The sequence below is a fragment of the Chlamydotis macqueenii genome, chromosome 7 (genome assembly GCF_036417535.1).
Source record: "Chlamydotis macqueenii isolate bChlMac1 chromosome 7, bChlMac1.mat, whole genome shotgun sequence".
Lineage (NCBI taxonomy): Eukaryota > Metazoa > Chordata > Aves > Otidiformes > Otididae > Chlamydotis > Chlamydotis macqueenii.
In genome coordinates, this window is record NC_141562.1 from 34,738,494 (window position 1) to 34,752,058 (window position 13,565).

The 13,565-nt window shown below is 42.5% G+C and overlaps 1 protein-coding gene across 6 annotated transcripts in view; it reads right to left on the reverse strand.

Moving 5' to 3' along the window:
• FGFR2 (fibroblast growth factor receptor 2) overlaps positions 1–13,565 on the reverse strand; it is an 83,752-nt gene that overhangs the window by 67,652 nt on the left and 2,535 nt on the right. For all 6 annotated transcript variants that reach the window (XM_086751826.1, XM_086751825.1, XM_086751824.1 and 3 more), the window contains exon 2: positions 11,404–11,663. In XM_086751826.1, coding sequence (XP_086607952.1) covers positions 11,404–11,578 — 175 coding nt within the window. In that variant the 5' untranslated portion in view covers positions 11,579–11,663. The remainder of the gene's footprint in view (positions 1–11,403; positions 11,664–13,565) is intronic.

Consider the following 13,565-nt stretch of genomic DNA (forward strand, 5'->3'; position numbering starts at 1 on the left):
CCAAGCTGCTGTTAAATAAACAGACGGGAACTTTTTCTTTGCCTGCTCGTACAGTCTTGCAGCGTGGTTTAGACCATCCAGCCATCAAATGGAGTAAAGACTGTTTATATAAAAGCCATGACCACAATAGAGGACTGGGGACATTCGGAATGCTCCGTTGCAGATTATGAGATATGCAATTATATTCCCAATCATGTTTCTGCTCAAGGTTCGGTCACTGAAACGAGAGATTTATATTTCCTTAGGTTTTAAATTATTTGTCTCCATTTATTAAAATGTTAACAAAGAGCTGCTTATCTTAAGGCTCAAGGCATTTAGTTACTTAGTTACAGAGCCAAATAATTAAACAATCAGCTAATAGCTAACCCCAGCAAAGATTCTCACACAACTCTCCAGAACACAAAAGCCTCAGACCCCATCAAGCCACTTTCCCTTCAAAAGCCTTTAGTAAATAACTAAACACTCACCACAGCGTGCCCAGAAGGGTCAACAGACCTGACCTGTCAAGGATCCAAGAGGTTCACTGCAGAATTGAACGTCCCCACAGGGAACGCCAGGCTGCCAACCACCTCCACTCTTCCCGCTTTTCCCGCCCCTTCTCCTGCTTTTTCCTGGCACTGAGGAAGATCCAGCAAGACCACGCTGGGTGAGCAACGTGGAACGGGGATGTTGAGCTACGCCTGAAGCGGAAGAGCCATGGGCCTCATGACTTTGACCCAAACCCAAGTCTTTACACTCTTCTCCAGGAGACGGTCTCTCCCGCATCAGGAAGCCCAATATCCTCAGTCAGGTTTGCAACCTTTCCTCCCATTTCCCTCGTACAAGCTGATGGGCTTCTCTCTCAATTTAAGTTGGCAGGCTAATATCAAGCCTCTTCTGAGAGGATGATGGAGGGTAAACTCAGCCTACAAAAGAAACAGCTACTGGTTTCAAAATGCAAAGAGTCATTCCTGGTCATGGTGACTATCTCCTGTGAACTAACAGCAAAGCAAAGCCACAAAGGCTAAGCACGGCTCCTTATACAAAAGGGGACAAAACAGCATTTGCAATTCATCCATCTGCTTCTCCAAAGTCACTGGGCTCCTGCTGTCTCATTTGTACAGCGTTTCCGTCAGCTAGCTGCCAGCTCTGCCCAGCTCTGCCTCCGCCAGGCATAATCAGGAAGTCTCTGTTCTGATAAAATACTTTCCTTTCCAAGTTACTAAACTTCCTTCTAGAATTTTAAAACACACACACAAAAAAAAAATTAAGAAATCCCTTGTCACTGTGAACAACACCCCAAAAAGTAGGAATCATTCCTCCTCCCAGTGAATAAAACCATTAATTGTTCAAATCCGACAAAACAGATCTAGGTCTTGTAGAAAAACTTCAAACTGCACCAGAGAGCAGGAAATATTATATTATGTTGTAGTTACAAAGATAATAAACGTGGCTGATTCCAAGGCTCCACTTGTTCCTTTAAAACGACCTCCTGGGCTGCTCTCTTTGGAAGCACAGTGGCTGCCACAAAACCTTAACTGCCAGACTCTCCAAAACAAATTGAGATATTTTTTTCCTGGCATCTTCTTTAACCCTGTTATCCTTATTCTATAAGGACTTAGTCATCTGATGGGTACAAGAGATGAAGGAACAGGAAGAACCCCTTTGCCCTGGAACTGAACATTAGCAAAACAAAGTAAGTGTTGCCACATAACACAGGTCTGATACTCTAGCAAGCGTAAAGCTTCCAGCCATGCTGACCTGCTAGAGCATGGACCTCCAGCACCATGTCAACTCCTATTGAGTGTCACATATATCAAGATCATAAAAAAAAAGTTCATCTCCTCCAATTTAAATACTTGCCAATGTCATCACAGGTAAGGGAAAATATTACACTGCACTAAGTTGTTTTCCTAAGCTTTGAAGACTTAGAAAAATAAATAATTCTGGAGAGCAGCAAAGAGTCTCACCATTGGCAGGACCCTCTGGCCAAGAGAAAAGTTCTGCATGTGCACCTAAAAGCTATCCCGACATGTTTCCATCTGTGTACCTCGAGTAAGGCTCTTTGGCAGATGAGCAATCATGGAACTGCAACTCCTCAAGGTAACGACGCCCAAGCAGGGTACACGAGGTGCATGAACCATACCAGAACAGTTTTGATGGCTGCAGAGCAGTTGGGTTGATGTTTCCCACCCCGTGGTTAAAGGAAGACAACGCCTTCCCAAAATGAAAAAAAAAAAAAAAAAATTGTACTTGTCTAGGCTTCATGAAGAGATTAAAAATTCCTACAACTTGTAGCCTGCTTGCTCCTACCTGTCTTTATAGTTGTGATTGTTGAGTTACGGCTGCATAACCATGCAACATGCATCAAAAATGCCAAGTATCACATGCTCATGGGCTTGGCTGTGTGCTTTATGCTTCTGGAAGCCAAGCCAGGGAAGACTCAGAGCATGCCAAGTGCAAAGTAAACAGCAGAGAGACCAGCAAGGCCACCTCCTGCTGCTGGGAACTGCCCTGCAATTTCTTCCTGTTTGTCCCCATTTTTCACCGTCTGCTCCTTACAGGATGAAGACTTCTTTATACAACAGTCACCATAGGATTTATCTCCAGATACGGGACAGGACAAGAAACAGCAAAGCATCAGCATGTCTTCTGCACAAAGACTTGGTAACCAGGGAGGGAGAAAACACCCCAAACCTCGAGCAGCCACACAAAACCCCCTAAAATTATTGTGCTGCCTTTTATAATTTCAATCAGTATGATGAGAAGCTACAGGCCATCTTCAGGATTTGAACTTTTGATTCCAGGCACCAAGACTTGACCATTTCTGTTCAAGTCACAGGCTCCGTCAGTCGCCTGAAGTAAGAGAGTGACACTCTCTGTGCTCAGTGTACTGGGGAGCACAATGCAAACCTAACACACATGTAACACAATCTCAAAAAATAATTACCTACTCTTCAAACTCACTACAGAAAAGTCTTCTCATGTAATCTATTCTACAATACAAGGGGGAAATGTATCACCTTTTGCCAGAACCTCAAATTAAAAGCTGGAAAAAAAATTAACCTTGTCTCTAAAAAGCAGAATCCAAGACTAGGTTCAGCTTCTCATTCTTTCTACTTTCAGCAACAGTAGAAGATCAAATCTTCCTGACCTTATTCTACACATAACCAAGTGGCAGAGCAATTTAACCAACTCCCATTGTCCAACTTTGAATTAAAGTCTGATTGGGAAAGGCTCTGCCTAAGATACGCAGCCTTGGGAAAAGGCATGAGCACGTATATTCAGTTGCAAAGGGTTCTTCTTGGTTTTAGTATTTTCTTGCATCTATTCCAACCTGTAACTTTTTTCAGGTTCTTTACTTGCATTTCAAAAGCAACATAAAAACATAACAGAACATAGCATAAATCCAAACACAAAACCGCAACCTTTTTTCTTCCAGGTTTGCTGAAGGCCATGCTCAAGTCTATTACTATTCAAAATGCAAAAAGAAATAAATGACAACTGTGAGGTTAAAAATTGCACAATTTCATGTCTGAGTGTTAGTTCTGGATGCAGAGAACATCTATTCAGATTCCCCATAAGCAAGTCAGCAATTGTTTCTTTTGTATGCGGTCCCATTTTTACTTGACTATACAAATCCTCTTAATTTTAACAGCTCATCTGGAAGTCTCATCTTGCCTGTTGCCCCGAGATTCATCTTCCCCCACTTCCTAAAGGGGGATTTGAAAAAAAGTCATAGGAAACAATATCCCCAAAACATCCCCTCAGTACTTTTCAAAAGTCCTGTTCACAACGCATATAAACATAGGATATTCTCCAAATACTTCAAAGTATCAAGACGCACCAGGCTTGTTCAGTCACAAGATACCAGGGCTAATTTAATTCCAGCTCCACACAGCAAAAAGTCACCAGTGGTACCTGGGGACAAGGAAGGCGCAGTAGAACAAGCCCTGAAGTTAAAAGCAAGGCTGGCTACCTGCACTTCCAGGTGGCCCATGACCATTTACATGACAAGGGTTATTTTTATTTTTCACTTGCAGACACCTCCGTCACTCCTCACTGTAGCCGCGGCTCCCGGGCACTTTGCCATGCTAATGGAAGACGGTTCAAATGCTTCTGAATTGTTAGGAGAAGGGTTACTACCGAGTGGTGGTGCGCTGCAGACTTATGACGGAGCCTCCATGTTAGTCCCGTGCGTCTGACATACCTGTGCTCCCCTGGTGAGTAAACAACATCAGATAATCCGAGTACTCCAACACTGTAATATCTAACCAGGATTACTTTTCATGATTAAACAGTGTTTAATAGAACCAAGCTCAAGAAAGGCTCAAAACTTAAACCAGGGTTTTAAAATGATTTTTAAGAACAGTTGGGTGGCATTCAGAATTACAAGTCGTATTACTTTCCTTGAGACAAATTAAGTGTCGCAGCACGGAAACACTGAGCAGGGCGCTTCACAAGCTGGCCTGCCCAGCGGCTCACCCGCACCCCTGCGCACCCACACAGGCCTCCCTAAAAAAAGACAATTGTGACCCTCACCTCCTTTTTCTACACCGCAACTTTTTATTACGTCTAAAACTTAAGTTCTGATCTGGTCAAGTTCTGCTCCATCTAACTGCTATTAAACCTCCTACAGACCCGTCCTGGTCAGCACAGGTGGGTAAAGCGAGCCCAACCGCAACACCCAACTCCAAACCCCACTTGGAAACAGCCACAACCCTCTGGGAGAAAGCCTGAGGTGGTAACTACCATGTCACAAAACTCTTTTCAAGATAGAAATTCACTAAAAGCTAGGAGAAAAAAAGAAGAAATACAGCCAAAATATTATTTTCTCCTCCCCAAGCAGCTTCTCATCCTCATTTTTCTCCCTTCCAGTCCCCCAGCACATTGCCCTTCCCAGTAAACCCTTACAAATGCAAGCTGTTTCCTTGGTATAAAGGAATTTTCTCCTCCTCTCAGTTTCTGTGGCTTTGCTACCGTAAGGCGCTCTGCGAGGCTGCTCCACGTCGGTTCACGTCCCAAACCCATGAGCCAGTTCTTTTGCGGGGGAGGAAAAGCAATAATTACACACAACTTGCAGCAACATGCGAGGAGAGGAATGAAAGTAGGTCAGATCTCAACTCCTCAGCTTCACCGAGGTTCACCAAACGCTTTCACTTACAGTCATTTTAAAAAATACAATTAAAATAATAATAGCACGGCAAGTGAAGGAAGCGGCAGGGTAGAACTCAGCTAGCTAGCACTGGTTTTGCCTTTCTGGTCCTCTTTGATCTGGATAATATCATTTGTGTGGCGACAAGCAGCAAAAAGAGCTGAATCAGCAGAAAGCAAAGCCCATGAGATGCTTCTCTATACCAGGTGCTAACTACTCCGACACTCAGGAGAACCAAATTCCTACAAAAAGCGGCTCTTTTTCAAAAAAAAAAAAAAAAAAAACCAACCCAGCAGTGATAATTAAGAGATAAAAAAGGATATCCCGGAGATGCATATGACCGATAAACAAGTTATAGACTGTTTTTAAGAGTTTCAAAAAATAATATACATAAATATTTACCCTTCTTACAGAATAACTCATTTTGCAACTCTCCCGGCCAAGAGGCGCAGGCCCCAAGCAGTCAATGCCAACTCAGTTTCGCTGACGCTCCTTGCTCCGATCGAAACCCGAAGGGCCAAACTTCCAGAACAGCTCGGCGCTCCCAGCGCACATTTCGTAATTATAACAGGAGCCGTTGGCTGCCGCACTCTTGAAAATCTGGTCTTTATTTAAAATTTGTCTGGATTCAAAGTTGCTCCAACTTCTTTTTCAATCAGTCTAAAAGCCAGTTTAGTCCCTGGTACTACAACACGGCATCTCTGATTATGGGAGCAAATCCCTCCAAAAAAAAAAAAAAAAAAAAAAAAAAAAAAAAAAAAAAAAGCTACAGACACACAGAACGACGTGCTGAACCTAAATTCAAAGGGTTGAATTTCAAATTGGCAGGCTCAATGCTAAATCAAGTATTGCCCCGTTTCCCACAGCCACCACAAACCCCAGTGGGTGCGTCCTGCCCGGCTCCGCAGAGGATGCTCCCACCGGAGCGGCTGCGATGGAGGAGCACAGCGTGTCCACCCTGCAACCCGGGAACCAAACCCTCAGTCACTCTGGCGCAAAATTCCAGACTCTTCATTGTTTCAGACATGTTTTGGGTTTCTGATGTCTTTTCAGCTTGATTTTTGCACTTCTTTAACTACAGTGAAATAAGTTCTCTCCTCATTAAACCAGGTGCACTATTACAAACAGACAAGATATAACTTGCCTAAGTGGGTGATGGTTCTTTCAAAAACACGGATTTATATTGCTAAGGAGTGCTGCTTCAAAGAAAGTCTCTGCTTTCACTCTAAAGCTTCAACCTTGAGGACTCACAAACGTTTAACACTTAAAAATCTGACCCTTCTAGTAAGGAATTTTTTTCTATTAACGACAGAAAAAGGGACAGTTAAGTATTTTTCTCACACTCCCATCTGTTCCTAAACTAAATATTCATTCCAAGAAAACACTAATCTTTGAATGTATTTGTACAAAGGCATTTCTACTCAAGCTGGGAAGCTGGATATAGAAATATGCTCATTAAAAGCCATGCTATGGTTATTATCAAAACACCACAATAGTCCATCGTCTCATGCGTACACAACCTTGCATAACTGGACATGTCAGCATTTTCATTGTAAATTCTGCTTTCCAAGGTTTGTAACTTGTCTGTAAAAAAAGTTACTATAGCCTGAAATTTGCTGCAAGTTCTCTGCCAAGGAAGAATTATTTTAAGGTTAGAAAACTATGTATCCACCGGAGTTGGTGGCCAGTTTGGGGTTTTATCTATATAACTGGTTTAAAAAAAAATAAAAATAAAAATAAAAACTCCCACAACTCAGTACCTTTGAAAGTCTGCCGGCTCCAAAAAAATCACTAAAGGAATCAAAGTCCTAAAACTTTTTTCTCATTCAAAAACCTGCAATTGTAAAATATGGTAGGTAAGCCTGAAATGTGCAATTATTTGTGCTGCTTTGCAAAATAGTTGCCAGGCTGACACATTACCAACTCCCAATGCCTCATCGACATTGACTGTAAATAACAACCCTACCCGTGCCCAATTAGTCTGCAGCTCAGGACCCTGCCTTCGCTGAAGGACTGCAGATTTTAAACGCAGAATGGACACATTAAGACTGATTTAATCTGGCTGCTTGTACAATTCTCCAGAATCCCAGCTAGCAGTTCCTGTACTGGGCCAACTAGCTTACTGAACCGGATCTCTGAAAGGGCATCCAACCTTCACCCAGGCTGTGGGGATGTCACATTCCTCCATAATGGGCTGTGATAATTGCCTTTTCTTAAAAAAAAAAAAAAAAAGAAAAAGCCACATGCACACAATCCTCTGATTTTACTAATCAGTATTAATTGTTAGTTATAATTTGCAGATATCAAAGCCAGTGCTCTTGTAAAAAAAGGTAACAAGGGAACTCTGGGTCAACTTTTTACTTTATTTTTCCTACCAAACTGAAAGCAGCATCTTGGTCCTTCTCCATCCCCTCTGCTCCGGGGAAGATGACCACTGCTTGGGGTCCCACCAGCCCCACAACCTCACAGCAGGGTGGCACCGGCACGGAGCGGACCCACAAGGGCACCCCCGGATGGGGACCATGCTGTTTCCCGTGGGACAGGGGACATCCCACCACCACAACATCCCCCCTTCACCCGCTGCAGGCTGAGAAGTGCCTCACATCCCGATCCCGGCAGGTCGCAGCGGCTGACGAAGGATCTCCGGGTGGACTGCACTAACCACTGTGACCGCGGGTGACATTAACCTTGTGACCGCGGGTGACGTTAAGCTCTAGGCACGGCCAACATGTTTACAGCAATGAAGGTATATCGCTCATATCATGCAATATTTTCACAAAAAGGAAGGTATTGCTCTGCTGCCTGTGTTTGTATTTGTATTTAGTGCCAGCAAAGAGCTGAGACTGAGTGAAAACCCAAATGACAAAGCGTCACTCACCTTAGAGCCCACCATAAGGGCACACCACCCATTGAAGAAGGCCTCTCTCCTTCACTGCTGCTTCTAGGAACCTCCCAAGCCCACACTTCAGGCCATTTTGAGCCGCTGTGTTTTTCACAAGAGATAGAATTAGGCTGTCCCTTGCGAAAGGCTTAAATCAGTCCCTTGAAATTTGACCTAAATTAAAATAACTGAAACACATTGTCATTGCAGCAGGCCAGGGCTCAGAGTGGGTGCTCCAAGGACGAGGCGTTGCGTGTGGAGAAGAGGCTAAATTAGCTACCCAGCAGCACGATAACACACAGCTTGGGCAAGGGAAGGTCAAGGGAGAGCTTGCTATTTATCAAATATATGTCTAAACTAATTATTCAGTTCACAAAGTAACCCTTCAACCTATGTGTGCGGTCAGAGCCCTTTTGAAATGTTGGCTATCATCAAAGGCCTTCACAGCCTGGGTACAGAGAGAGAGAGAATGGCTCCTTTGTACACTCTGGGGTGGAATTATTTCTAAATATTTAAAAGCAGAAAGTCTTTATATTGTGTAGGATTAAAAAAACATCTACGTAAACATTGGATGCAAGACAATTTGATAGCTGACAGTCCCCAAACTAACTCCCACAGGCCCTGTCTCTGCTCACACTGCTGACCAGCCTCAGATTTTAAACCACCACTGGGTAAAGGAAGAAGGCACCACAACCAACCATGACCACACTTAGCGAGCACCCACGGTATCAATATTGACATTATGATTTACAACGGCTCAAGATACCATCTTCAGCTTTCGTACGCACCAGAGTGATATCTGATGGTCACAGATGAGATTCAGAGCTCAGAGCCCAGCCTTTTATAAAAGCACCTGAGAAGTGTGCTACCAAAGAGAGCGGATTGAGTGCAAATAACCAAAAAGTTAAGTACCTCGACGCACAACAGCCTCTTGCCCGTACCCTGCACATACATTGCTTGTCCTAAAGCACACGTTTAACCAAATACTCCGAAGAAAATGATTGCAAACATCCCTGAAACTATGTTTAGCTAAGAGACAAGAGTATATTCCCTATTACAATCAAAGGAATCAAAAGCCACAATCTCAATTCCTGTTAACATTGCATAGAGCTTTTCGAATATTCTGAGTCACCAAGACAACAAATTGTAAAAATAAAAGCACCTAACATCAAGAAATGAAGAAACTTAGGGGATGTCTGTGAAGGAAGACCAAGGAACAGATTAACACGTGTCACGAAAGGTCAGGGCCCTGCCGACCTTCTCAGCTGGTATGACATGTCATCGCTCTAATGACCGCACAGCCAGCAGCCCCTCCGAAAATTTACATTATTAGAGCACCTGACCCCCGAAATTAGTTGGCATTTACTAAATTAAAAAAAAAAAAGTCTGCTTTGTCTTTGAAGAGATTTTTTTTTTTTAAAGAGGTTTTTGTTTGGTTTTTCAGCTGAGAGTGCTTGTGGGTGGCAGTGATGGAACCCAGAGAAGGTGATTGGGTAAAAAGTTGGTACTTTTTTTAAAAAAGAGGTTTAAGGAAGTACATAAAGGAGGTTTTATTTCCCAAATCTCAGATATAAATCCCACACAATTCCCTGTATTCTGCAGCATAAAAGCTCTTATTATACCATCAACTTAGAAGCGTGGGTTTTTTTCTCCTTTCTGGTAATGATTCGGGTTCTCATGTCTAAAACTGTTTCATGTCAGTAACTTTCCCGCCCAGGGAAGAAGTTTTAAATCCTTTTTAACAATTTACACTTTGAGAAAACCCAGATTCCACCCCCTGGATATTCACCACAAAAGACATATTTGAAAACCATGTTTTTTATTATTATAAAAGCTATTCTTTCCCTGAAAAGCTGAAAAATTATCAGGCGTTCTTCAAAAAAAAAGAAAAAATTACTCTCCTCCCTCTAAAATATGCCACCAATCATGCAATCACATTCTTTCTGATTTAACCCCAAAACTAGGGGACCTCACTACCAACAGCTAATCTGACACCAGAATTATTCATGATTTTGTCATTACTCTGAAAAGCTAAAAAGGCACCAGATGTGCAATTAACAAATCATACAGTAAGTGGTGAGGAGAGTTGGCTTTTTTTTTTTTTTTAAATTCTCAAGTTACCTTCAAAAGGAAAAAAAAAAAAAAACAACAAAAATCTTTGCTATCAACAATCTATGGCTGACAGATGACAATATTGCTATGCTTTGTTAATTTTTTTCAGGAATGCTTGCTAAGGAGGAGGGCTCATCATCTCCAAATAGTTCATCCCCTGCCATCAATAAAAATGTACTTGGAATGGATTCTAAAAATATGTTAGCTGGTGACGTCTATTTTTAGAAGCAGTGGATAGAAACAAATAAGTTTTGCATGAAAACGTATTAAATAAAAAACAAAGCTGTATCCGTCGACATGAGTAGCAGAACGTGTAAAGACCCAAATTCTCCCCAGCAAGCCTGCCGGACCAGAAGTGCTCTATGGACTATTATATGGTCTGACAGTCAAGTTATTAGAAATGTAATCACTCCTCCAAAGGACAGATAAAACCTTTCGAAGGAACCCTCGCTTTCCCCCTAAGGTGCTCAGAGAGCAGGAAAAGACCCTACCCAATGCAGTAAAATCATTCTTAAATGCATTCAGCTTTTTTTTAAAGCAGCCTCTCCAGAAAACCACTTTGCAAAGCTTGAGGAACGGCTATGCCTACAAGAACATACCAACAGGTGCAGGCTCAAAACAGCAGATTTTATCAAAACACCTCTTCCAGCGTAAAGGTATCAACTAGCCTTGGCTTCCGCTGTAACAAACTGCAGTCCTTGCTAGTCAAATCTCAACATGTACACTTCCAGATCTTGCAATCCAGGCGCTGTACCAACTCTTGGACAACAATAGGGAAGTTTATTCCAAGCATAAACACCAACAAAACTACAACACCATTTTTGCAGAGTGCCTCACAAAATTAAACATTCAGGCCATATGATTAAAAGCTACTGGGATTTCTTTTCCTCTGAACTTCTCAGGTTAGGAGAATCACAAAGGCATTCACAGGCATTTCGTTCCTTGAGACAGCAACACGTAACACGTCTGTAAGTGCAACAGGCTGGTTTCCTTAAAGACCCATTCCCGAAAACTTTCGGCCGTTTGATTACACAACGCGATGCCAGCCCCAAGTGAAATCACCAACACCGCGTGCTTGCATAAGATTAAATGAACGCACGCTCGCATGCACACAGCCTGCGTGTGAGCAGGAAAAGTTGAAAAACATAACTCTTGAGGGCTCATCTGTTACTCGCCTCAGATTTACCAAAGCACACAAAGAGACTTCTACTTCGGACCTTCAGGCATTTAAAATTAAGTTAATTTGCGGAATATTGAGGATTCTAGAGTGATTTACCTTCAGGTTCCAGCGTGGCGTCTTCAACAACTAAATTAAAGGAAGGTCGAGCCAGGGACAGTCCAGCCATGGTGACCACCACCAGGCAGATAAGGCAACCCCAATCCCAGCTGACCATCTTTTTAGAGTAAATTCCTGGTCCGTTTCCATATCTCCATGTGGACTTTAATCCCATCTGAGCACCTCTAGAGAAGCATGGAGAGAAAGCAGTGTCTTCGGCCAGGGTGAGACCTCCTCCCGTGGAACAACAAGGGCTGCTGCTGTGGGGAGGAGAGAGATTTAACACCGTCAGAGAAACCACCTTCGACAGCAAACTGAAAAACTTCAGAAAGCCCCGAACAGAGCGGAGGTGAGAGGGGGAGGAAGATGGGAAAAATAGCTTTCCAGCTTCAAGAATACGTGAAAAGTGAGTGACTTTTCATTTTCTGTTAGCAGTTTCCATCATCACCTGAGGCGTAACCAAGTCCTCCTTGTTTTCACAAAATCACTTCTCAGCACATATTTAGAGAGCTATTTTACTGACAGAAAAATATACAGGTTTTAAAAAAATGGGAGGCACACACATGTGCAGGCATATAACCTGTAATGCTACAAAATTACCACAATTATACAAATTATATTCTTGTTATTGTTTGAAGGTTTATGCGAGTTTCCCTTGTTTTTCATTCCTTCACCTAGGCAGTTCTGCAGCCGGCTGAATTTGCAAGAATTCAGTAATTTTCCACAAGAAAAACAGTTGAAAAATACTCCTTAGACTTGGATAATCTGTAAAATTTAATTTCACTCCAGGACTTCCAGCTCCCCTATGGATGTAGCTTCTTCTGCCCCAGTTCAGTGTCGTTTTAAAGCCCAGAGTCCTGTACAGGTGAAAGGCTCCAGTCTTTGCAGGGCTGCTGGTTAGCTACATTGCATTACAGGCAATTAAAACCTGTATAAAGTGTGGGACAGACTGCAGTTTCACAGGAGACCTCCACAGCATCGCTTTCCATTCATATACACTAAGCTGCAAGCACACACCTTTCTCTTCTCTCTCTCCCAGCAATGCTTATTGATATATATTTTTCAGACAGGGGGGCGGGGGGGGCAGGGGGAGGGGAAAGTGTATTTTGTTCACAGTAAAACTAATTTAGATGGCTGGAGTTAACTTGTAATCCAGGCATGGGCTGATGGAAGACAGAAGCGGTACCAAAGTAACTGGCACTCCCTTCAGGGGACCCTGCTGCCACCACAGTAAGATGCCAGGTGAGGGTCAGAAGAGCATCTTCACAGGGTGATTTAACTGCTCAACCAGAAAATTAGACCTGATTTTCCGCTTCAAAAATAAAGCATGGTCAACTTCAGTAAATAGATGAAAGAAGTAACTGTAGCAATTGTTCTAATCTGGCCAATGATTCATCTTAGATGTGATGAAACCCAACTGAAGCTTAGAAAGCACTTGCCTTGAAGGGAAAAATAACAAAAAATTCTTTTTCCCCTCCTGCCCTCACCCTTTAAAAACAAACAACCAAAAAAAAAAAAAAAACAAAAAAAACAAAAAAGGGGAAAGTGTAATCATAAAGGCAAACTTCTCAAAATTCTGACATTTGGATGTAGTGTCTCAGCATACAGTACACAGAAACACAGACAAATATTCTCCTTTTCCTATTCCTTCCTTTTCCTTTACAAAGCCAACTATTAAAAAGTTTACTCAGATTTTCTCAGCCTTTTGCTACCTGCACGCACAAACCAAGCTCACAGTGCTAACTAAGGACAGAAATCCTGTTGATGCACCTTTTACCTTGGGTACTATATACAGTAACTTCTGGAGTCAGTAGAAACAGATTTTAGATGACATAAAGAAGGCACTTGGGGAAAATAATTAATATACAGCATTTCAGGTGAATCCCTGATACTTGAGGGTAAGTTTTTTTTTCCACCTCAGATGCTATCAGCTCAAAGTTTGGTCCCTCCTGTAGAGATTTAAGCACAGCATGAGCATCCCAGACCACAACCTAGCAACCACTACTAAATCTCCAGTGAAAACACCACCAGACCACTCCAAAAATATTTGCAAAGTGCCCGTGGAGCACTTCTGTAAATAAGCACAGAGCAGGTGTAGAACTGAAGAGAGCTCTGTCTCTCGGACAGATTTGCGTTTGGTGAAGGACCAAGTCCTCCTGGAT